The 26,131-nt window shown below is 33.3% G+C and overlaps 1 protein-coding gene across 1 annotated transcript in view; it reads right to left on the bottom strand.

Moving 5' to 3' along the window:
* Positions 1–26,131, bottom strand: part of LOC143228425 (laminin subunit alpha-like) — a 189,771-nt gene that overhangs the window by 149,739 nt on the left and 13,901 nt on the right. The window contains 1 exon segment of the mRNA XM_076459687.1: positions 7,080–7,316. Within this exon segment, the coding sequence (XP_076315802.1) occupies positions 7,080–7,316 (237 nt within the window).

Here is a 26,131-nt window from a genome sequence, read left to right as displayed (position 1 = left end):
TTGTAAAACAAACAAACTTCAAAAAAAACCATGGTAATGTAACTTTGCAACAAACTTCATTGTTAAAAAAACCATGGTAATGTAACTTTGGTAACAAACTTTGTAACAAACTTCATCATTGTTAAAAAACCATGGTAATGTAACTTTGCAACAAACTTCATCAGTTAAAACCATGGTAATGTAACTTTGTAACAAACTTCATTGTTAAAAAAAACATGGTAATGTAACTTTGCAACAAACTTCATTGTTAAAAAAACCATGGTAACAAACTTCATAGTAAAAAACCATTAATGTAACTTTGTGCAACAAAACTTTAACAAACTTCATTGTTAAAACCATGGTAATGTAACTTTTGTAACAAACTTCATTGTTAAAAACCATGGTAATGTAACTTTTGTAACAAACTTCATAGTTAAAAAACCATGGTAATGTAACTTTTGCAACAAACTTCATTGTTAAAAAAACCATGGTAATGTAACTTTGTAACAAACTTCATAGTTAAAACCATGGTAATGTAACTTTGCAACAAACTTCATTGTTAAAAAAAAACCATGGTAATGTAACTTTTGTAACAAACTTCATAGTTAAAACCATGGTAATGTAACTTTGCAACAAACTTCATTGTTAAAAAAACCATGGTAATGTAACTTTGTAACTTCATAGCAACAAACATGGTAATGTAACTTTGTAACAAACTTTAGTTAAAAAAACCATTGTAACTTTTGCAACAAACTTCATTGTTAAAAAACCATGGTAATGTAACTTTGTAACAAACTTCATTGTTAAAAAAAACCATGGTAATGTAACTTTGCAACAAACTTCATTGTAAAAAAAACCATGGTAATGTAACTTTTGTAACAAACTTCATAGTTAAAAAACCATGGTAATGTAACTTTTGCAACAAACTTCATTGTTAAAAAAACCATGGTAATGTAACTTTTGCAACAAACTTCATTGTTAAAAAAACCATGGTAATGTAACTTTTGCAACAAACTTCATTGTTAAAAAAAACCATGGTAATGTAACTTTTAACAAACAAACATGGTAATTCTTTTGCAACAAACTTCAAAAAAACCATGGTAATGTAACTTTTAACAAACTTCATTGTTAAAAAAACCATGGTAATGTAACTTTGTAACAAACTTCATTGTTAAAAAAACCATGGTAATGTAACTTTTGTAACAAACTTCATTGTTAAAAAACCATGGTAATGTAACTTTGTAACAAACTTCATTGTTAAAAACCATGGTAATGTAACTTTGCAACAAACTTCATTGTTAAAAAAACCATGGTAATGTAACTTTGCAACAAACTTCATTGTTAAAAAACCATGGTAATGTAACTTTTGCAACAAACTTCATGTTAAAACCATGGTAATGTAACTTTGCAACAAACTTCATTGTTAAAAAAACCATGGTAATGTAACTTTGTAACAAACAAACTTCATTGTTGTTAAAACCATGGTAATGTAACTTTTGTAACAAACTTCATTGTAATGTAACTTTTGCAAAAACCATGGTAATGTAACTTTTGTAACAAACTTCATTGTTAAAACCATGTAAATGTAATGTAACTTTTGCAACAAACTTCATTGTTAAAAACCATGGTAATGTAACTTTGCAACAAACTTCATTGTTAAAAAACCATGGTAATGTAACTTTGTAACAAACTTCATTGTTAAAACCATGGTAATGTAACTTTTGCAACAAACTTCATTGTTAAAAAAACCATGGTAATGTAACTTTGCAACAAACTTCATTGTTAAAACCATGGTAATGTAACTTTGTAACAAACTTCATTGTTAAAAAAAACCATGGTAATGTAACTTTGTGCAACAAACTTCATTGTTAAAACCATGGTAATGTAACTTTTGTAACAAACTTCATTGTTAAAAAAACCATGGTAATGTAACTTTGCAACAAACTTCATAATGTTAAAAAAACCATGGTAATGTAACTTTGTAACAAACTTCATTGTTAAAAAAAACCATGGTAATGTAACTTTGCAACAAACTTCATTGTTAAAAAAAAAAACCATGGTAATGTAACTTTTGTAACAAACTTCATTGTTGCAACAAACTTCATTGTTAAAACCATGGTAAAAAACCATGGTAATGTAACTTTGTAACAAACTTCATGGTAATGTTAAAACCATGGTAATGTAACTTTGCAACAAACTTCATTGTTAAAAAACCATGGTAATGTAACTTTTGCAACAAACTTCATTGTTAAAAAACCATGGTAATGTAACTTTTGCAACAAACTTCATTGTTAAAAAAAACCATGGTAATGTAACTTTGTAACAAACTTCATTGTTAAAAAAAACCATGGTAATGTAACTTTGCAACAAACTTCATTGTTAAAACCATGGTAATGTAACTTTTGCAACAAACTTCATTGTTAAAAACCATGGTAATGTAACTTTTGCAACAAACTTCATTGTTAAAAAAAACCATGGTAATGTAACTTTTGTAACAAACTTCATTGTTAAAAAACCATGGTAATGTAACTTTTGCAACAAACTTCATTGTTAAAAAAACCATGGTAATGTAACTTTTGTAACAAACTTCATAGTTAAAACCATGGTAATGTAACTTTGCAACAAACTTCATTGTTAAAAAACCATGGTAATGTAACTTTGCAACAAACTTCATTGTTAAAAAACCATGGTAATGTAACTTTGTAACAAACTTCATAATGTAACTTTAAAAAAAACCATGGTAATGTAACTTTTGCAACAAACTTCATTGTTAAAAAAACCATGGTAATGTAACTTTGCAACAAACTTCATAGTTAAAACCATGGTAATGTAACTTTGCAACAAACTTCATTGTTAAAACCATGGTAATGTAACTTTGCAACAAACTTCATAACTTGTTAAAAAACCATGGTAATGTAACTTTTGTAACAAACTTCATTGAAAAAAAAACCATGGTAATGTAACTTTGTAACAAACTTCATTGTTAAAAAAACCATGGTAATGTAACTTTTAACATGGTAAAAAAAAACTTTGTAACAAACTTCATAGTTAAAAAAACCATGGTAATGTAACTTTGCAACAAACTTCATAAAACCATGGTAATGTAACTTTTGTAAAAACTTCATGTTAAAAACCATGGTAATGTAACTTTGTAACAAACTTCATTGTTAAAAAACCATGGTAATGTAACTTTGCAACAAACTTCATTGTTAAAAAAACCATGGTAATGTAACTTTTGTAACAAACTTCATAGTTAAAAAACCATGGTAATGTAACTTTGCAAAAACTTCATGGTAATGTAACTTTTGCAACAAACTTCATTGTTAAAAACCATGGTAATGTAACTTTGCAACAAACTTCATTGTTAAAAAACCATGGTAATGTAACTTTGTAACAAACTTCATTGTTAAAAAACCATGGTAATGTAACTTTGCAACAAACTTCATTGTTAAAAAAAAACCATGGTAATGTAACTTTGCAACAAACTTCATAGTTAAAACCATGGTAATGTAACTTTGCAACAAACTTCATTGTTAAAACCCATGGTAATGTAACTTTTGTAACTTTGTAACAAACTTTGCAACAAACTTCATAGTTAAAACCATGGTAATGTAACTTTTGCAACAAACTTCATTGTTAAAAAAATCATGGTAATGTAACTTTTGTAACAAACTTCATAGTTAAAAAACCATGGTAATGTAACTTTTGCAACAAACTTCATTGTTAAAAAACCATGGTAATGTAACTTTTGTAACAAACTTCATAGTTAAAAAACCATGGTAATGTAACTTTGCAACAAACTTCATTGTTAAAAAAACCATGGTAATGTAACTTTGTAACAAACTTCATTGTAACAAAAAAAAACCATGGTAATGTAACTTTGCAACAAACTTCATTGTTAAAAAACCATGGTAATGTAACTTTGCAACAAACTTCATTGTTAAAAAAACCATGGTAATGTAACTTTGCAACAAACTTCATTGTTAAAAAAACCATGGTAATGTAACTTTGTAACAAACTTCATTGTTAAAAAAACCATGGTAATGTAACTTTTGCAACAAACTTCATTGTTAAAAAAACCATGTAATGTAATGTAACTTCATAGTTAAAAACCATTTGTAACTTTGCAACAAACTTCATTGTTAAAAAACCATGGTAATGTAACTTTGCAACAAACTTCATTGTTAAAAAAAACCAAAAAACCATGGTAATGTAACTTTGTAACAAACTTCATTGTTAAAAAACCATGGTAATGTAACTTTTGCAACAAACTTCTTAACAAACTTCATTGTTAAAACCATAACTTTGTTAAAAAAACCATGGTAATGTAACTTTTGTAACAAACATAGTTAAAACCATGGTAATGTAACTTTTGCAACAAACTTCATTGTTAAAAAAACCATGGTAATGTAACTTTGCAACAAACTTCATTGTTAAAACCATGGTAATGTAACTTTGCAACAAACTTCATTGTTAAAAAAACCATGGTATTCATGTTAATCATGGTAATGTAACTTTTGTAACAAACTTCATAGTTAAAAAACCATGGTAATGTAACTTTTGCAACAAACTTCATTGTTAAAAAAAAACCATGGTAATGTAACTTTTGTAACAAACTTCATAGTTAAAACCATGGTAATGTAACTTTGCAACAAACTTCATAGTTAAAACCATGGTAATGTAACTTTGCAACAAACTTCATAGTTAAAAAACCATGGTAATGTAACTTTGTAACAAACTTCATAGTTAAAACCATGGTAATGTAACTTTTGCAACAAACTTCATTGTTAAAAAAACCATGGTAATGTAACTTTTGCAACAAACTTCATTGTTAAAAACCATGGTAATGTAACTTTTGCAACAAACTTCATTGTAAAAAAACCATGGTAACTTTGTAACAAACTTCATTGTTAAAAAAACCATGGTAATGTAACTTTGCAACAAACTTCATTGTTAAAAAAACCATGGTAATGTAACTTTGTAACAAACTTCATTGTTAAAAAAACCATGGTAATGTAACTTTTGCAACAAACTTCATTGTTAAAAAAAACCATGATAATGTAACTTTTGTAACAAACTTCATAGTTAAAAAAACCATGGTAATGTAACTTTTGCAACAAACTTCATTGTTAAAAAAACCATGGTAAAGTAACTTTTGCAACAAACTTCATTGTTAAAAAAACCATGGTAATGTAACTTTTGCAACAAACTTCATTGTTAAAAAATCCATGGTAAAGTAACTTTTGTAACAAACCTCATTGTTAAAAAAACCATGGTTATGTAACTTTGCAACAAACTTCATTGTTAAAAAATCCATGGTAAAGTAACTTCTGCAACAAACTTCACAGTAAAAAAATCAAGACAAAGTAACTTTTGTGACAAACTTCACAGTTAGAAATCAGAGTAAAGTAACTTTTGTAACAAACAGCCTTGTTAAAAACCCAGTGTTAAGTTACATTTGTAACAAACTTCCTAGTTAAATACCCAGAGTAAAGTCATGTTTGTAACAAATAACCTCATGAAAAACCAAGTATAAAGTAGCATTAGTAACAAATAACCAGCCTGATTAAAAACCCAAAGTAAATTAAGATCTGTAACAAACTCCCTGGTTAAAATCACAATTACAATAAACCTCCTAGTTATAAACCAAGTGTCAAGTCACATATGTAGCAAATGGATAAAAACCCAGTGTCAAATCACATATGTAACAAACATCTTGGTGAAAAACACATTGTCAGGTCACACTTGTAACAAATCTCCTGGTTAAAAACCCAGTGACAAGTTACACATGTAACAAACATCTTGGTTAAAACCCAGTGTAAAACTACATTAGCTACAAAGTCTTGGTTATAACCAACAAGTCAAAATAACGCAATGAAAATAGTTGCAAAGTAAATGAAAAGTGTCATTTTATATCCCTCTTAACTTCCCCTAATAAAAGAACAGTGTAATTTGATCTATAAATTACTTTCACTAATCAAGAAACAGTGTAATTTTTTATACATGTATAGTACTTTCCCTAATCAAGGAACAGTGTAATTTGATATATATACATATATATTACTTTCCCCAGTGAAGGAACATACATATATATTACTTTCTCCAATCAAGGAACATAATCGTATTATTTTCCCCAATTGAAGAACATGTATACATATACATATATATATATATTACTTTCCCTAATGAAGGAACACATGTATATATATTACTTTCCCTAATGAAGGAACACATGTATATATATTACTTTCCCCAATGAAGGAACACATGTATATATATTACTTTCCCCAATGAAGGAACACATGTGTATATCTTACTTTCCCCAATGAAGGAACACATGTGTATATCTTCCTTTCCCCAATGAAGGAACACATGTCTATATATATATTACTTTCCCCAATGAAGGAACGTATATATATATATATATTACTTTCCCCAATTGATGAACACATGTATATATATTACTTTCCCCTATGAAGGAACACATGTATATATATTACTTTCCCCAATGAAGGAACATATATACATATATATATTACTTTCCCCAATTGAGGAACACATGTATATATATTACTTTCCCCAATGAAGGAACACATGTATATATATTAGTTTCTCCAGTGAAGTAGTAATATATACCATATGTGTATGTATTACTTCCCCCAATTGAGGAATATATGTATATATATAATACTTTCCCCAATTGAGAAACATATGTATACATATTACTTTCCCCCAATTGAGGAACATATTTATATATTACTTTCCCTAATCTAAGCAAGATTACTCTTCCCATGAAGCATTTTTTCTTAATATTTATTCATTTGAATCTCCAGGATTTATTTTTCTTATAAACATTAACTTACTCTATTGATCTAAACTATACAGAAAGTTGCTTCATCAACTGATACGTTCAATGCAAGATATATATATATTATTTTCAGATGCTTCACAATATAAAGTACCATATGTGTAATGACTAAATCCCACAGTGCTATCAAATAATTGATCATGATGGACAATTTTTCTTCTCTGTTTAACTCACAGGAACATTAATTCTGTGTTTACCAACACCTGTCAAACCAATTCTAGCTTTCACTCACCTCACCCCCTTCCAAAGGAACAACTTTAGAGAACTTTGTTTCACAAATGACTGAATCATCTTCAGTGAGGGGATGTAGTGAGTCATTTCCAAAGTACTGGACACAATCACCAGGGGTGTCTGCAAAGTACTGCCAGGGCTGGTAAGTCTTCCCCCCATCTGTCGATCTTTCCAGGGCCCACACTCCTGGTCTGGGAGATATCCCCATCTTAATAAACACATAGGCAACATGGAATTCCTACAGAGAGAAAAATTGAAAAAATTATTTCAAAAATATAATATGACGTGTATGCATGTTTTCTTATAGCAAAGCCACATCGAGCTATCTGCTGAGTCCACCAAGGAGAATCAAACCCCTGATTTTAGAATTGTAAATTCGTAGAGTTGCCGCTGTAACAGTGGAGGACATATAATAATTCTCTTCTATAACATATCCATAACCAACATAGAAGTAAGTAATAACAGTTATATTATTGATCTATCAAATGTATTGCTTAAGTGGTGCTTGCCTGTTCAACACAAGGATATTAAACTCCTCTTTGCATAATTAGATATCAAAGTATGACATCATCGGGAATCATTCAATATATAAATACTAATACAACAGTTGCCCCATTTTAATTACCGACAGTGATCAAAACAGAAAGCCAAGTGTGGCTTTGATTTAATACAAAGAAACTAAGAAACATGACATTAAAGGGCAACAAGGGACCTTTAGATTCATCTAGACCATCCTATCTACTAACTTAAAATAAGCATTAAAAAAATCTAAAGTCAGCCCCTATTATTCAAATACCTGTGAAACTTTCTCTCAGCTCCCTCAAATTAACTGCATCTACCACATCCAAAGGCAACCCATTACAAAGACTAATCACCCTGTTAGAAATATTAAGTTGTCTTAGCTGAAGATGACTCCTTTCTTGTCAAAATGTGTCCTCTAGTCTTTCCATTAAATATGTTAGAAAAATAAGTAACTAACTCAAGCAGACCCTTTCTAGCTTTTCTGTTTTCAAAGTAAAACATGAGATCTTAGCCTATTCATTCCAGGTGTCACTTTAGTAACCCTCCTCTGAACCCTTCCTTCCAAACAATTCAATGTCCTTTCCGAGTTAAGGATCCCAAGGCTTAACACAGTGATCCCAATGTGGCTTAATCAATGACCTATAAAGAGACATTATAACATTTACAAATTCATTATTTCAGTACATATAACATAAAATCCTAATTTGCCATGCCACTAACATCATTTGGATGGCTCGAGAGACTAATGAACCAGAACACCAAGAACATTTTTTTTCCCCATAACACTGTTATTATAAGGTTATTCTCATGAAAATGATACTCATAACTGAAGTTGTGGTATCTTACTTGTATTATTTTGCTTTGTTTAAAATTTGTCTGCTATTTATTTTATCAACTCACTAAATGATAATTCTTTTGGAAAGCATCATTATCCTTAAAGCCAGTAACATCCAAACTTTAATGTCATCAACAAATGTAAACAATCTACAAAGATCTAAAGTTCTCACATTGATTCCTGAGGAACTCCACTTGTGACAGTGATCAAGTTTGACTGAACTCCATTTGTAACAACCCACTGCTTTCTTCAACCTAATCAGTTTTCTATCTGATGAGCAAACCTATCATTCACTCCTAGAGTTAAATTTTTAATAATCTATGTGAAACCATGCTAAATGCTTTCTGAAAATCTATACAAACCAAATCTACACCCTTACTCTCATTTTCATAACCAGTAACCTCTTCAAAGAATACCAACAGACTTTTAAAACAAAATTTTCCCTTAGTAAAACCATTTTGATTATCCAATAAAATTTTGAGCTTTGTTAAATTATTTTGTAAAGTATCTTTTATAAGACTTCCCAAAATGTTTCCCAAAACTGATGTAAGGTTAAAGGGTCTATAATTACTGGGACAATTTTATTACCTCCCTCGAAAATTTCAGAGTTACATTAGCTTCCAGTCCTTTGGTACTTGTCTACTACTCAAGAATTAAGAAGATATGGTAATAAGTGGCTCACATATCCAGTCTTTAATCTCTTTCAAAATCCTTGGATAAATATTATCTGGCCCATGAACTTTATCATTTGTTACATATCCCAATTTTTTAAACAAGTTCAGAATGAATGTGATCATCTTTTTCGATGTTGTTTTCATCTATCAAATGTTCAAGATGAGGAATACTGCTTAAGTCTTCATCAGTAAAAACTGATTAAAAATATTTAATAATCATCATATATTAATCTTTCTACATCATCCTTCAAAGGCTTTGCTTAATATTCACATATTTGAAGAAATCTTTGCTGCTAACATTTTAATTCTCAATTAACCTTTCTCCATATTCTTTTTGTGGTTTCCTAATTTCCCATCTTACCAGTGTTCTTCATCTTCTATAATGATCAAAATCTCCTATCATTGCAGTGAAGTTAAACTTTTTATGGTTATTTTTTTCTTTAATGTTATCCTTTTATACCCTCCTTGAGACTATATATTTCCTACCCAAAAACTTTTTGACTTTTTGTTATTTCTGATTTGGAACCTTCTTAGTATACTTGAGATTACCTGTCATATCTAATCAAAATGGTTGCATTTTTCTGACTTGATATGTCATAAAACTTGTCTCCTGTGTTACTGGGTAATTCCATTGTGTGCTACTTGACCTTATGTCTGAATAATACTTTAGAAGTCTGTTAAATTAAGCAGAGCCCCCCGCTAGTACAGTGGTACGGCTACGGATTTACAATGCTAAAATCAGAGGTTCGATTCCCCTCGATGGGCTCAGCAGATAGCCCGATGTGGCTTTGCTATAAGAAAATAAAACACACACACACACACATGAAGCAGAAATACTTACACATTATGATGGCCTACTTACGATTGGTTAGCCAAATCAATATGTATCTTAAAAAAAGTTTCCAATTCTGCATATTTTCCACATGTTTTTAGATACAACGAGTTACTACTTCTTTGAGACTTATTTTAATAGCAATGCAGTCAACTAGGATTGAATTGCAAGAAGTTTTAAAAACAGCTATACTATGTGTAGTTTTTAAAAACATTGTCTTCCAGAATCATCTCATTAAATTCGATAATGTTGTCATCTTAGGCTGGTTCAGTGATTGGTTTAATAGTCTTATAATTACTCTCAGTGGCATGTTCTTCTGTCTGTTTGTTTTTAAACTGACAACCACTTGCCTGTCAATTAAAAGAGAAAAAAAAATGCTGCATTATCTTTCCATTTTAAACCAGTGCAAAAACAACAATGTATCTTCCATTATAAAAGCCAAATCTGTTTCTTTGATAAATTTTGCGTAAAGCGATTCGCAGGATATCTGTATCACTCGTCCCTAATTTAAAACTGATAGAACAGTGTTTCTGGCAGGGACGAAAAATAAAAGGGGATACCCACATTAAAAAGTTTCCTCCCAGAGTCTGGAAATCACCTCATTGACGTGTAACGTGGATCTGCATCTTTATCTGAAGCTCACCAACATTAAGCTGTATATCCCTGTCCTACTGTGTGGTCTCAAGCAATTCCACCTTTGGCATTGAACAATCATCAACTTATTTATCTCCAGGTACATATTCAAATTTGTATGCAATTATTATTTCTTTAACGTAACTCTTAATAGCCAATTTATGTAATCTTCGTAAACTTCTGTTTATTTTCTCTTTTCCTTTCTGTACATTATTACAGTATCTAGTCACTATCCTCCTTCCTCGGATAGCAGCTAGATCGCTGACTAATCCCACCTCTAGTAGTACACCGATGGGGCTAAAGTCTCAAAAGTGATATAATAATGCTTAACGTTTGGAAACACTGAACTCGAAGAAAAGCAGGATAGACAGATAGTCAACACCACCCATTCTTGTGGTACTCCATACCACAGAAAAGTTAGGTTAATCGCTGTAGTATAATGTCTCCACCACTAAAAACGACAAGCATGATATACAACAGGGTTCGAATGCGCAGATGTAAATCAGGCTTCTTAAGTACGAGGCCTGCTGTTTTATACCATTATCCTCCGTACGCAGTCAATGTACAATACCGGACATGACTTAGTTTCGGAGATAAGACGACAACCGGCGCTTTCAACGTGGTATAAACAACGGAAACAGACAATTAAAATAAAAATATATCACTAAAATGAATTTATTAAATTTACCCTAGTTTCATACCGGTAACTGTTAGAAAAACTACAAGTTGAACCAAATCCCTTTAACGTTTTATTACGCAATGATATTCTGTGTTATGATAGGTTTGATTTAAGACTACACCTATCGGGCCAGTTCGGTAATTACCCCCTGCCCCACACATATAGGGTCTCCAGTGTCATACCTTTTAAATTACTTCTGAATATTATTATCATTATAAGGTATCATTTACGGAATTCGTGTTCATATGATATTGAATATGATTTCTGAAGAAAGTTCGTTTTTCTGAAAGAATCAAAACTTGTTGTGGAAGTCCTGTGTTTGTTTTATTATATTTCTATTTTCTGATTTTCTCAACTAGTTACATTTTTACCCTTTATTTCTTTACCATTGATGATTACTTGTGACTTTCATTTTATTTTGCTTCACTGAATAAAGTGTTTTATTTTTATATTGAAATCCACACTGTACCTCACGTCTTTCATTTCACCCACAACAAATCGTTTCGCCTATCATGGCCCCCCGCTAGTACACTGGTATGGCTATGGATTTACAAAGCTAAAATCAGGGGTTCGATTCCCCTGGTGGGCTCAACAAATAGCCCTAGATGGTTTTGCTATAAGAAAACACATACATACCCTCACCTATCATTTTGTATTTTACATCCATTAACACTTTTGTTTTTACAGACATTAAGTGACCATGAGCCAGATTTATCCTTGGATCGCTACATACGTAGACAAAGGAATGAGAGCCGGGAGACACACTGGAGAGTTTAGCACTGGGCGCAGCCTCCCTACACCCCACCCCTTCCTCGAAAATTAAGCCGAGCACTGCCTTATCTCTTTATCGACTCTTGATCCGCGTGCGCACTGGATTACGCCTCATTCGAATTAACTCTAAAATAAAAATAATAGTGACAACGTTTTATTTCTCTAAGTTCCATAAGTATAATTTTATTGTAAGCTATGTTTTCAATATTTTGAATTAGTTGTTCATTAGAGGAAGCTGTTAACATGATAATGCCACTAGATTTAGAAAATTGCTAAAAGTAGTCCTCGAATATCTAGAATATTTGTGAATGATCGAGATAACTTGCGAATCATCTAGAAACAAATATACATTATAAATACGAAAATCAGTTACTTTCAGTTCGCTCTGTGATTGGTTGGGTCTGTTTTGAATTTCGCACAAAGCTACACGAGGGTTATCTGCGCTAGCCGTCCCTAATTTATCAGTGTAAGACTAGAGGGAAGGCAGCTAGTCATCACCACCCACCGCCAAAGCTTGGACCACTCTTTTTACCAACGAATACTGGGATTGATCGTGACATTATAACGTCCCCACGGCTGAAAGGGCGAGCATATTTGATGTGATGGGGATTCGAACTCGCGACCCTCAGATTACGAGTCGACGCCTGAACCCATCTGGTCATGCCGGGCGCGGCTCAGTGATTGAGAAGTTAGTGAAATTCTCAGGTCAGTACTAGTTAACAGGTATATTCAATAAGCCATGAAATTGTAAAAGTAAGTTTATTTTTACGTTGTTCGTACTGTCATTAGATTGTTTGTTTTTAAACACAAACTATATGATAGGCTATTTATGCTGTGCCAACCACAGGTAGTTAAATCCAATTTTTAGTGTTATAAGTCTACAGACATACAACTGTGCTGCTAGAAGGTCGTTAGCGAATTAATTTTTGTTGAAAATGAAAACGTTATTATTAACACATGTCCACAACTGCGTACAAATGATAGATAGTAGCCTGTAGCAAACGTTAATGAAAGCCTCCTAGCAGCACAGCGACATATCTGCAGGCTCATACTGCTAAACATCGGATTTCATAACCCACAGACAACTTTTACCAACGAATAGTGGGATTGAGCGTAACTTATGACGTTCCCATGGCTGAAAGGGCGAGTATGTTTGATGGCATGAGAAACCGAACCCGCAATCCTCAGATTGCGAGTCGAGCACCCTGATCACATGGCCATGCCCAGGCCCAGATGCAGCGTGTTTTACATATTATTGTCTTCTTGCACTCATAAAAAATTTATTTGTCTCTCCCATTAATAAAAATATTAATTTACTACCGAAAATAAAGACTAGTTTTTGTTTGTTTGTTTTACGTGAAATCAACTTGCATGAGTTTCAACATCACGCATTTCGGTAAACATCAGATACATAACACAGACCAACATTTAATAAACTGACTATAGGAACATTCTTTAGCAGGCAAACAAACTAAGGGAAAGGTAACTTTCTTGGTTCAGTGAGTTTCTCGTTTTTGTTATTTTGTGGAACCGGTAGAATTTGTGAGATCACACTCCACTACAAAGAAGTGAGTAGTGTAGCGATCTTCAAGAAATGTTCTCGTCATTCACATATACTTTCACGCACGAAACATGCACATGAATACACAGACATATACAAATCAATCAGAGGTTACTTGTCAAGAAGTTACGAGCACAGATTCCTTTCTCCACAGAACGTGTATATGCATTTAAGATTTTGATGGTTTAGTAAGCTCGTACTCGAAGGCGGATGGTACGAGTAACGGAACTCTTAGAAAAGACATTCACGCCCACGTGCAGTAACTGTGAGAACATATAAGGTGATGTATTTATAGCGCCGCTTCATAAATAACCACACGTGTCAACCGAATATGTTGAATAATGATTATGCTAGGATAAAACTTGTAAAACCGTATATCTAATGCTTTGTGTATGCGCACGTAAAATTCGAAACATACGTTTACCGACGAGAAAACCAACATATTTTACTGTTGTATGTTATTCAAACCATGATTCGGTATGAGTTGAAGATACGTTCTAATACAAGTATTCCTAGCCTACGCCTATATAAATTTCACGCGATTGTTGACAATTGATAAAACAAGTGGGGAAATGATATTGGGAGCAAAACTATCTTTGTTATAGATAAAAAGTTGCAATAATTAGTAATCTAAATAGAATTGTGAAAACTCGTATAGTTTAAGTTGGCTAAGAGAATAAAATGACAACTTGAAGCGATATCTATCCTAGATACACAACCATGGTGTTATGATTTCATATCCTTACCCAGTTATAGGCCTGATCTCCCACATTCCACCTACACCCCACCTCATCTTGAAAGTACTCGTATATGACATCATCATCATAAGTGGCTGTTATAATAGCTTTGACCGAGCAACTCTTATCTTATTATGTGTGGAAGGTTTGGTTTGTTTTGAATTTCGCGCAAAGCTACACGAGGGCTATCTGCGCTGGCCGTCCCTAATTTAGCATTGTAAGACTAGAGGGAAGGAAGCTAGTCATCATCACCCACCGCCAACTCTTTGGCTACTCTCTTACCAATAAATAGTGAGATTGGCTGTCACATTATAACGCTCCCACGGCTAAAAGGGCGAGCATGTTTGGTGTGGCGTGGATTCGAACCCGCGACTCTCAGATTACGAGTCCAGAGTCTTAACCTCCTGGCCATGCCGGGCCTATATGTGTAAGACAGCTATAACAGAGACTGGATAAATTAAATTAATTTCTTTATAGTTGTGGAAAAAATAATAATTTATTCGTTTACAGCCGCATAACTACTATGGAAAACTTATACCATGTATGCAAATACTTTTAGTTAAAGTATCACCAGGCTTTTTCAGACAATTTTGGAGAAATTAGGTATTTAAAAATTAAAAACAATTGAAGCACCACCGAGGTTCAAAGTGTCAGTACCTAAATTATTCATAATCAATAACCAGTATTAGCAACAGAGAAAGTCTATCTTCGATACTTACTGTAATACAGGTCAGTAGTCAAAATTATATCAGTACCTTTCATTAACTAGAAATATTACAGTAGTACGGTATCTCAGCTACCGTCTATGAAACTTGCTGTAACAATTAAGTTTTAAAATCCTAAAGCCAGCGTGTTATTGAAGCATCAAAATATTTTGAAAACAGATGCATTATTTTTTTATATAAGAATTTTAGGCCTACGGCTTTTCCCGTATTTCGCCCTCTCGGCTTTTAAGCTCAATTTTTTAAAGGATATATATATAACGTTTCATATAATTTTTGGTTTTTACTGTCCAGCCCAATTGATGAGTTCTGGTATTGAATAAAAAGCTTGTTTAGAATGACTTATGGGAGACAAAAGACAGATCTGAAAAGTAATTTTTAAACACCTTATGTTTTTATAACAATTACTGCACCAGTTCTATCAGTAATCACATAAGATCAGTTTGAAAATGTCCACTTTTAATTAAAACATAGTACATAGCAAAATGCAAGATAAAGATGCCTATTTTCAGTATTCGGCATCACAATATAGCATTTAACATCCAGCTTATTGTTACAATTTTATTTCCTTATCTGCTCTTTGTGTGAGGGCATAATTATTGTAGTAAAGATGAATGCGCATTTTTTACACTTGACTGTTTATTATTAAGCACAAAGCTACACGATTAGCTATCTGTGTTGTACTCAAGGCGTGTATCGAAACTCATTTTTTAGTATGGTTAATCTCCATACAGTCTTAGAGTTAAAAGTTAATTTGACGATAATTACAACATGCCAACTTAACGTTCAGGACACAGAAAAGGAGGGAAAATAAGAGAGAGATTACGAGTGACGTAAAACTTAGTGTTTTATATTTTGCAATTTAGTGTATCCTTTAACAAACGAATGATATTATGTTGAAGACATTGTGAATGGAATAATTGGCGAAAATACACGCCACTCTGAAAGGAAGTGATAAAGCTCGAGACAGGATATAATTAGACTAATTTCCTGCCTACAGAAGATTCTGTAAGCGTGATGATTTCCGTACATTTATTACATGCGCTTACATAGCTGAGACCATTAAGAACAAACTTATAGAATGTTTTATTTCTCCTCAGTTCTGCATAACCTCAGCCCTGTATTAACCATAAAGCAAAATAAACACGTGCTCAGGGCACCAAGGGAAGGGGGACACCATATTTTTTCCCCTAGCTAACATGCCCTTAACTCTTTCACTGCCAAACTCACCTTCAGTCGATTTTTTAGTAATTGTCCTTATCTGCCGTGTTCGACTTTACATTGCTAAAAAACGTTTTATTTGGCTCGGTGAGTGACTAAAATTTCGAGTAACTACTATACTATGTATCTGAAGTAAAAAGTCATTGATTTGCGAAAGATTACTATAAAGAGCAGTACAAAATGTTGATAAAACTTCAGGTAAAAGATGATCGTATGTCATGATGTCTGACCTTGAAGGTGAAATATCTTTTTCAATAATTCCTTCTGATATGGCTATTTATAAGAAATTATAGGCAGTGGAACTGTTTTGTTTTATCTTTTACTGCTTTATTCAATCACATCTACAGAAAAATAAGAATATAATACCACAGAAACATAAGTCAAACGAAATGGTGACAGATGTGTACAGAAACGTGGCTCGTTTTATGTTTTTTCGGCTTCTGTTTTCGTACGTTAAATATGGGTTATTGTTTCGTTTGTTTTAGTTTTATTTGCGTTAGTATTGCATTATTAATGTGTGGTTTGTAATATTTTTATACGTGTGTTTCTCACTGAAGCTTTTCTGAGCTGTAATTTTTTTTACTTCAAACAGCTTGCTGTTAAAAACCTCCTTTGTGTGTGAGTATATGTTTTGAAATTTATCATATCAAGAAAAAAAGGAATGCCATTGTAGCAATGCTACCGTTCATAGATTACAAGTAACCTATAAAAGTGTTTGGGCATATGTGTATTTCCTTGTGATTATGTAATAATGTAAACAGATCCGAACCTGAGATTTACTTATGGGATAAATAGCTAACAAAATTTTATCAAATATTCCATTTTTAGACCCAAAAATGGAGATAACAATTATATTCTCCTTACTTCTTCCTTGATCAGCCCGACATGGCCAAGCGTGTTAAGGCGTTCGAATAGCTTTGCGCGAAATTCAAAAACAAATCTTCCTTGATCCTATCCTGACGTCATAATGCTACGACCGGGACCGGCCCTCTGATGATATCTTTTATCAGACGAGCGTACAATCCGAGACAGAAACACAGACAACGACGACAAACGTTTAGGTGTAATTCAACTATTTTGTGACTGTAAATTCAGATCAGTATGTGTTCTATTACATTTTTGAAAAGCTGGGAAAATAATTGACTGATCGGAGCAGTCTAAAGGCTACAATTCGACCTCTTAGGTCAAATTGCGTAAGACTTTGACATGTACAACAACATGATTCTTAACGTTGTTGTGTACACACTATACTGTAGTAGTAGTACAGTACTGTGGTCATACAAAGATACTGTAAAGAACCGACAAATCAACAAAATCAATTTAGGCTTGTGTGAAAAAGTGCATGAATTGAACAAGTTCATGTGAGCAAGTTTAGTACTGAGTACTAGGCTTAACGTTAGTGGCCTCAGTTGCAATGTATTAGCATCAAGTTGTAACCTCAACTTTGAGCTCAGTTTTGACCTGGGGACTTTAGATGAGCCAACAAACCATACATCACATATTTGATTAGGATTAAGGTACTCTAGCATAGGCCTAACCCCCTATTTAATAGTTCAATGTACAGTACAGTTTACAATTGATTATATGTTATGTATGTGTACCAGTACAGAATGATCGCTATGTATATTGGCTACTACAGTATGTGTTATTGATCACAAATTGTTTTGGAAAGTTTTTGGCTCACAATGGTTTGCATATTACCACTTACGATGCTTCTTGCATACAATTACCATAGCAACAACCTTAATGAAACTTTTGCAATGACTGAAAACTAATTCTACTAAAATGGATGGAAGCCAGTCTCGAATGGTTTTCAACCAATTAGAATGCAGCAAATCAGTAAAGGTATTTATTAATTCACGTTTATGTGCTGATGGACCTAGGTCCTAGGAGAACTTTCCAACAATCTTTGTTTAAATGTAGACCTGGAGTTTTTTTTATGCTTGACTCTCTTTAAAAACGTTTTTCTTTATGATTTTCAGTGTTTTTCTAGTCATTTTAACTATATAAGATCCATATTATTTTGTGTTTTTTATTTTTGTTTCTGTATTTTTCAGACTGCAAGATGAAATATGTTAAACTAAGTGGTGCACAAACGAGAAAACTGGTAAAAAAGAACCAATAAAAGGCTTTGGATTTGGTGGTCAAGACTGAAAAGCTGACTAATGTTTTCACTCAACTTACACAACATGATCTTCCAAATCAAAACCCTCATACGCCCTAAGAAGTCACTTGTACTGCATCTGACTCTACCAAGACTGAAGTTGAACCAAGCTCCACACCTACAAGTACCACTTTGTCCACTTTAAGGTCCGAACATCATGATGACGTTGAGGTGTCACAGACTGGCTCAACTGGCACAAGTTCCACAAATGATCTCACTTTGCCTCTATATTCTCCTGATACCTCCAGTGGTAATGTTGATGCAAGTTGGTTTACAAGACAGTCTTAAGTTGAAACAGTTGCTGAAAATGAAAATCTACTGGACTATGGTAAAATGCTTCAGTGTACAAAAGATGAAAAAACTAAAGCAAAAGATTCAGGGTTGTGGCTCGATTTCTCTGCAGATTATGTGTCTTATTGGATTGCTTGTGAACTCACTGACTGTCAGCACCACAATGGGCCATTTGGCAAATCTTGTCGGAGTTTCAATAGTGGTAAACCAACGAAATACTGTTCGCAAACTCTTTTCTTTGGGGTAAAAGCCAATGGTGAGCAATACAAGAGAGAATGATTATTGCATTCACCATCAACAGGGTCAGTTTATTGCTTTGTTAACATACTTATCTCACAGACAAGGTTTAGGCTTGCGACAGGAGTTGGAAAAACAAATTAAAGAAGAGTGCAATTATTGGGAACATATCTTGGAGAGTGTAATAACTGTTATTCGTACGTTAGCTGAACGTGGTCTGGCTTTTCGAGGAACAGATGAAAAATTTGGTTCACTGCAGTCAGTTTGATCCATTGTTAGCAGGGCACATTTCGAAATATAGAAGTTCTGGAAAAGGAAAACCTTCTTACTTGTCCAAAACCACCTGTGAAGAACTCATTGAACCAATGGCACAGAAGGTCCGTGCGTTCATTGTTGATGAAGTAAATTTTTCTGGCTATTTTAGCTTGTCAATTGATTCGACGCCAGATCTATCGCATATAGATCAGTTAAGTGTTGTACTTCAATACTTAAAAGATGGGCAACCTATTGAATGCTTTTTAACCTTTCTGGAACTGAAAGACCATACCGTGAGGAAATGGCAAACCAGGTATTGCAGTACTTACATAAAGTTTGCAAATTTAATTTTTTCAAAATGTAGTTGTCAGTCTTACGACTATGCTGCCAACATGTCTGGGCGTTATAAGGGATGCAGCAAGAGATTTTAGAAGAAAATAAGTTTGCCATGTATGTGCCCTGTGCAGCCCATTCATTACATCTGGTAGGCCCAAGTGCTGTTGATTGCTGTCAAGTGGCAGTTAGTTTGTTCTTTACAATGCATTTGCCCTATAAATTTTTTCATCCTCAACTAGCTGGTGAAAAATTCTTAAAACTTGTCTTGGAAATGAAAGTGTGTTAAAATCTCTCTCTGATACCAGATGGGAAGCACATACTATGGCAACAACAGCAATTTTGAAGTTTTTTTTTAAGATTTTGGAAGCTTTAGAATGTCTAGTTGAAAACCAGTCAGAAAAGGGAGACACTAGAAGAGAAACAGGCAATATTCCAAATGAGATGTAAGAGCTAGAATTTGTTTTTAATGTTGATCATGTGGGATGAGATTTTGCAAATGTTTCATAAAGCAAGTCAAGTTCTGCAAAATGAGAATATGAATTTAAAAACACGTGCAGATCTGTACGGGTCATTAGCTGACCAACTATGCACTTTAAAGGATGGCCTTGATAGATTTGAAGCAGTTGCAAAGGAAATACTAACAGGTATTGATTACAATGCAGCTCAAACTCGCAAACGTTTCAGAAGGAAGGTACTCAATGACTGAGATGCAAAAGTAGATCTGAATGCCAGAGATAAATTTCGTTTCACCACCTTCTACACAATTGTTGACGAACTAGAAACCCAGACGAGAAGAAGAAAAGAGGTGTACAAAGAAACATCAAACAGGTTTTCTTTCCTAACTGATGATCCAAATGATGTCTGCTGAAACTGAAAGGTCCTCTCAGTGTTCCCAAAAGCTAATGATGCTTACCCAGAGGACTTGGACACCTAATCTCTCTGTCGAGCTTAAACACTTTCACTCACATGTGCGCCATAAGTTCACAGCTGTCATGCTGTGTTCAGTCATGCTGAACTTTATAAAATAATTTCAGAAGACAAAATTGAGCGTGCGTTCCCAAACATAGACATTGCAGTGCATATATTTTTAACATTAATGGTCACAAATTACACAGCTGAGCGTTCATTTTCTCAACTCAAGTATATTAACAATGCCAGCAGAACAACTATATGACAAGACAGGCTGGCTGTCTTGTCTCTGCTAAGTATAGAAGCAGATTTGTTACGCCAAATTAGTTTTGAGGATTTGATCAAAGACTTCGCAACTGAAAAATCTAGAGGAAAACTTTTTAAACTTTAAATAAATAGTAAGGTATAAGTAAATAATTTGCTTACAGGGTTTTAAGTTCAAAGTGAGAATTGTTAATTCAGAGTGAAAACAAATATACAGTAAAAATAATTATTTTTAATTATCATTAATCAAACAAGTGATTTCCATCATCATTACTTAATAAAAGGCCTCAGTCATTGCTTGATTTTCATCTCTGCCCAATCTGTTAAATAAATAAAAAAAAGTTTTTATTTAATATAGTTGTGGGATCTGACCTGAAAAAACACTGAAGAAGGGTTATAAATTTTCAAACTTTTATTTCACTTTCAGCACTTATTGAGTCTTAATGTCTTGTCAGTTAAGCAGTGGAGGGTCCGAGGGGGGCACCATTGTTGGGCTGTGCTTGAGGTATCAGATGCCCTTCATTCGGCCTTGCATAAGCTGTATAAAAGTAGCATAGTAGTAAAGACGGGATTACTACGTCAATAAATATCACACAAACATATGACAATATGATTCTAAGATATTTATATAAAACGCAGACTTTCCAACAGTGTAAACATGTTACTTTTGTAATACTGTTTATAAAACCAAAGCGTCTTAAAAAACCGATTTAAATGTGAATAAAGAAATAAGTATATTGTTGTGCTTTACGCGTGGACCGTATTCTTATTAGTGGGTGTCTGTGACTTGTTTGCGATAAATTTCAACAATAAATAGACAGCAACACAGTCCACTTGTTTTAAAATAATATATTATGACAAATGTATAAACGAAAATTAATTTTACTATTGTTTACCACAGTTGTATCAAGAGATTTAAGTGCTTACCTTTTTTCATCAAACCTCACATAATATTGTTCAGTTACTTGAGAACACAACTGACAAAATGCCCCTGAAGAAGAAAGGTCAACCTTTCAAAAGCGCTCGTGATATAGGGTTTCATTTCTATCAAGACTTCCTGAACCTTGGTATTTTTCTAACATCATAAATTGACAAAACGAATTATTCTTCTATACTCTGTTATTACAATGCAGTCTATGGTAATTTCATGTTAAAATAACCATTAAACGCTCTATATGGTTAAACTCACAATCACATGCTACATAAACTATCTAAATCATGACACTTGCATTAAACTGAAATGGAAACAATCGTGTACATTTCTCGAAGATGTGAGCTTTCTAACGGTTCATAAAACATCCCAGTATTTAAACATGACAACTGTGTATAAATGATCTTGATAGAAGATTATTTACACACCTTTGGAAAGTTACTCATACATACTGGTACTGAAGATTGTATGTACCACGACAGTTGTACCTTTCCTATCTGCTTTCCACTCTTTTCAAGAATGGCTTTGCAATCATGTTTACGTGAAATCAGGCTTTTCCGTAGAGCAACCTTGTCAGTGTTTGTATATCTTTTCATAACTTGACTATTATTGTAGGTCTACAATCACCAAGAAAGCACTCACACAGAAAGATACATAAATCTATTTTACCTGCACCAAAACAACCAAGTGTGTGTGATTTAATCATTATTTTCGTAACTTCAGTTTGTTCAGACATTTTCAGAAATCAAAACATGTTTAGAAGACCTAGCCAGGAGACTTGTGATACTTTCTACAGAGAACAAAAAACAAAGAAACAACCAAAAACAACCAACAGAAAGAAGACAACTTAGATAATTTTATTGACATCCAACAGCCAAACTTTCCAGGTAAAATTACAAATTTATATTTTCCAGAAACACCTAAAAACAACATCTTAAACGATTTTTTCAAAGAATTTTCTCACAAAACCATCAACATAATTTCACAAAACAGAAAACTAAAAAACAACCTTACAAAAAGAGACATTAATTCCATTAAAAACCTAAAACACGACAAAAACATAAAAATTCTAAAAGCAGATAAAGGTAACGCTATAGTCATAATGAACACGAATGAATACATCCAACAAATGAATAACATTCTATCAGACACAAACAAATTTAAACCAATACACACAAATCCAACAAAGACACACGAGACGCAACTGAACAAATTACTACTAAAAAATGAAAAAGCCAACACAATTTCACAAACACTTTATTCCTACCTACGTAAAACCGACTCACGCACACCACAAATATACGGCATCCCCAAACCTCATAAACCAGATTGTCCATTACGACCAATAATGTCCACATATGAATCGTTTAATTATAATATTGGTAAATACATAGCATGGGCATTCTCCAAATATGTAACATCAGCCAGCTCATTCATCAAAGACTCTTTTAATTTCAAGTCTAATCTAAATCAACTTAATCATAAAGCCTTAATGACCAGTTTCGATGTTATATCCCTCTTTACAAAAGTTCCAACCACTGAAGCCTGCAAGATAGCCTTAGAACTCTATATCCGAGACCCTAACCCAACTATAGACATTCCCAGTAACCAGTTAGCAACCCTCATAGAATTCACAAACTTCATGTTCAACAACCAAAACTATATACAAACAAATGGCCTAAGCATGGGCAACCCAGTATCACCAGTTCTAGCCAATATTTTTATGACACAAGTTGAAACACAAGCAATTAACACAGCTTTACATCCACCACTATACTGGTACAGATATGTAGATGACACGGTTGCGGGATTCAAATCTACAGAACACATACTTAATTTTTTCAATCACATTAACTCTATACATCCCAACATTAACTTCACATGTGAACAGGAAGAAAGCAATCAAATATCATTTCTGAACCTCAAAATTACAAGAACTGACACACAATTCAAAACAGAGATCCACCGAAAAATCACCCATACTGGACTATACATTCCTTGGGACTCAGCACATGAAACAAAACAAAAACTCAACATACTAAGAAACCAAATAAACACAGCCATAAAACTATGCTCACCAGATAAAATTAACGATGAATTAGACAAAATAAAACAATACTTCATCAACATCAATAAGTTTCCTCCACAAACCGTAGAAAACATTATACGCACACACCTAGACAGAAAGCAAAATCAACCAACTAAAGAAAATATATCTAACAAATCAAAAAATCACAAAACCATATACTGCTGTATACCATATATTCCTGGCATCAGCAAACAAATAACCAACATTTGGCAAAAATTAGTAACAAAATATGACATTCCAGTTAATACCAAATTTATTCAAAAACCAGGCACAAAACTGAGGTCTATACTATGTAAAAACTACACTGACAAACACCACACCGACATTATTTACAAAATACAATGTGATAACTACCACGACTTCTATATTGGAGAAACAAGTAGAAAAATGGAAACCAAATTCAAAGAACACAAAAATTCACCTTCACACGTTTTCGAACACTGCAAATCAAATAAACACAACATAACCATAGAAAACACTCAAATACTAAATAAAGAAACAAACATAAACAAACGCAAAATTAAAGAAACCTTACTTATACAACAACTTAAACCCAAAATAAACCAATATAAAGGAATGCCTTTATACGTATATTAATGTAATAAAATAAATAAAATTATATATTCAAACATCTAACACCACCCTCTACATTCCGACACTCAGTTACACAACCCCTTTCAAACATGTGGTCAGCTTCCGGTCAGTTACTTCTTTCTTTGTGAACCTGACGATGACCGAAGAAGGTCGAAACGTTGTTCGCTCTTCTATGTAAAATATTTTCTCAACCCAAACGAGCCGTTTTTGCATATAAATTTCTCAACAAGTGGGTTTCTCGACATCACTGTAATATTGTAAATTTCTCAACAAGTGGGTTTCTCGACATCACTGTAATATTGTAAATTTCTCAACAAGTGGGTTTCTCGACATCACTGTAATATTGTATATTTCTCAACAAGTGGGTTTCTCGACATCACTGATACACGACTTCACTGAAGTGTTTTATTAAAATAAATTATTCTCTTTTATAACAGCTTTCACTGTGCAGATGGAAGCGTGTCCGACCCGGAATGGCCGGGTGGTTAAGAAGTTTGTCTCATAATCTGAGAGTCGCAGGTTCGAATCCCCGAATCCCCGTCACACTAAATATTCTCACCCTTTCAGGCCGTGGTGGCGTTATAATGTGACGGTCAATCCCACTATTGATTGGTAAAAGAGTAGCCCAAGGGTTGGCGGTAGGTGGTGGTGACTAGCTGCCTTCTATCTAGTCTTACACTGATAAATTAGGGACGGCTAGCGCAGATAGCCCTCGAGTAGCTTTGCACGAAATTCAAAGCAAACCCTCCTTGTATTTGTTGTTTTACTGCCACGATGTAGGAGACTGAGACAATACATTTCTTTAAGTGTTTTGTCCTTTGGTTCCAAACTGCCTCATAATCGTGCTCGTTCAATACTCGCTTTCAGAAGGAGTCGTTAAATGTTCTTCCAGCAATCTATTAGGTGTTAAAGGAATTATTCAAGCCCAGCCAACACGGATTCCTATTACCTGTGAGAGTTATACCTGTGTATCACGTGATTGTTGCTTCAGAGCCATCCCGAAATTAACAAAAAAAAGCTATAGTTGTATACGTTCCATAACTTATAAACATTTCCATGTGCACATAATCTTTTCACTCAAGAAGAACAATGCTAAGTGTTCTTCTAACCAAAAGATAAACTATTAGTAGTACAATAATTTTGTATTTTATGAGTTTATCAGAAGTGCTTTAAACACTGCAAGCCTTCCCTCTCTCTTTCTTTCCCACTCTTAGTGTGTTTTTTCTTATAGCAAAGCCAAATAGGGCTATCTGCCGAGTCCACCGAGAGGAATCGAACCTCGGATTTTAGCGTTGTAAATCCGTAGACTTACTGCTGTACGAACGGGGGACCCACTTTTAGAGTCGAACAAAATAGAGTAGCGTTAGCTGTTATTACGACTTGGTAATATTAGTTAAGGTTTATATCTCTAATTTGTTATATATATCTCTAACTTGTTATATATATCTCTACTTTGTTATATATATCTCTAACTTGTTATATATATCTCTAATTTGTTATATATATCTCTAATTTTTTATATATATCTCTAACTTGTTATATATATCTCTAACTTGTTATATATATCTCTAATTTGTTATATATATCTCTAATTTGTTATATATATCTCTAATTTGTTATATATATATATAATAATGGACAAAAGTTTTAGGAGAAGGTTATATATTTCAGGCTACTCTCAAAATTAAATCACGGGTTAAACTTTAACATTTTGTTAATCTTCATGTTTAGTACAACAGTGGAAGTGGTTGAGTACAGTAAACAGTTAATATTGTATGTGTCCTCTTCTTTAGTAA

Source organism: Tachypleus tridentatus, chromosome 10, assembly GCF_004210375.1.
Source record: "Tachypleus tridentatus isolate NWPU-2018 chromosome 10, ASM421037v1, whole genome shotgun sequence".
NCBI lineage: Eukaryota > Metazoa > Arthropoda > Merostomata > Xiphosura > Limulidae > Tachypleus > Tachypleus tridentatus.
This window is presented reverse-complemented; position numbering and strand designations above follow the sequence as displayed.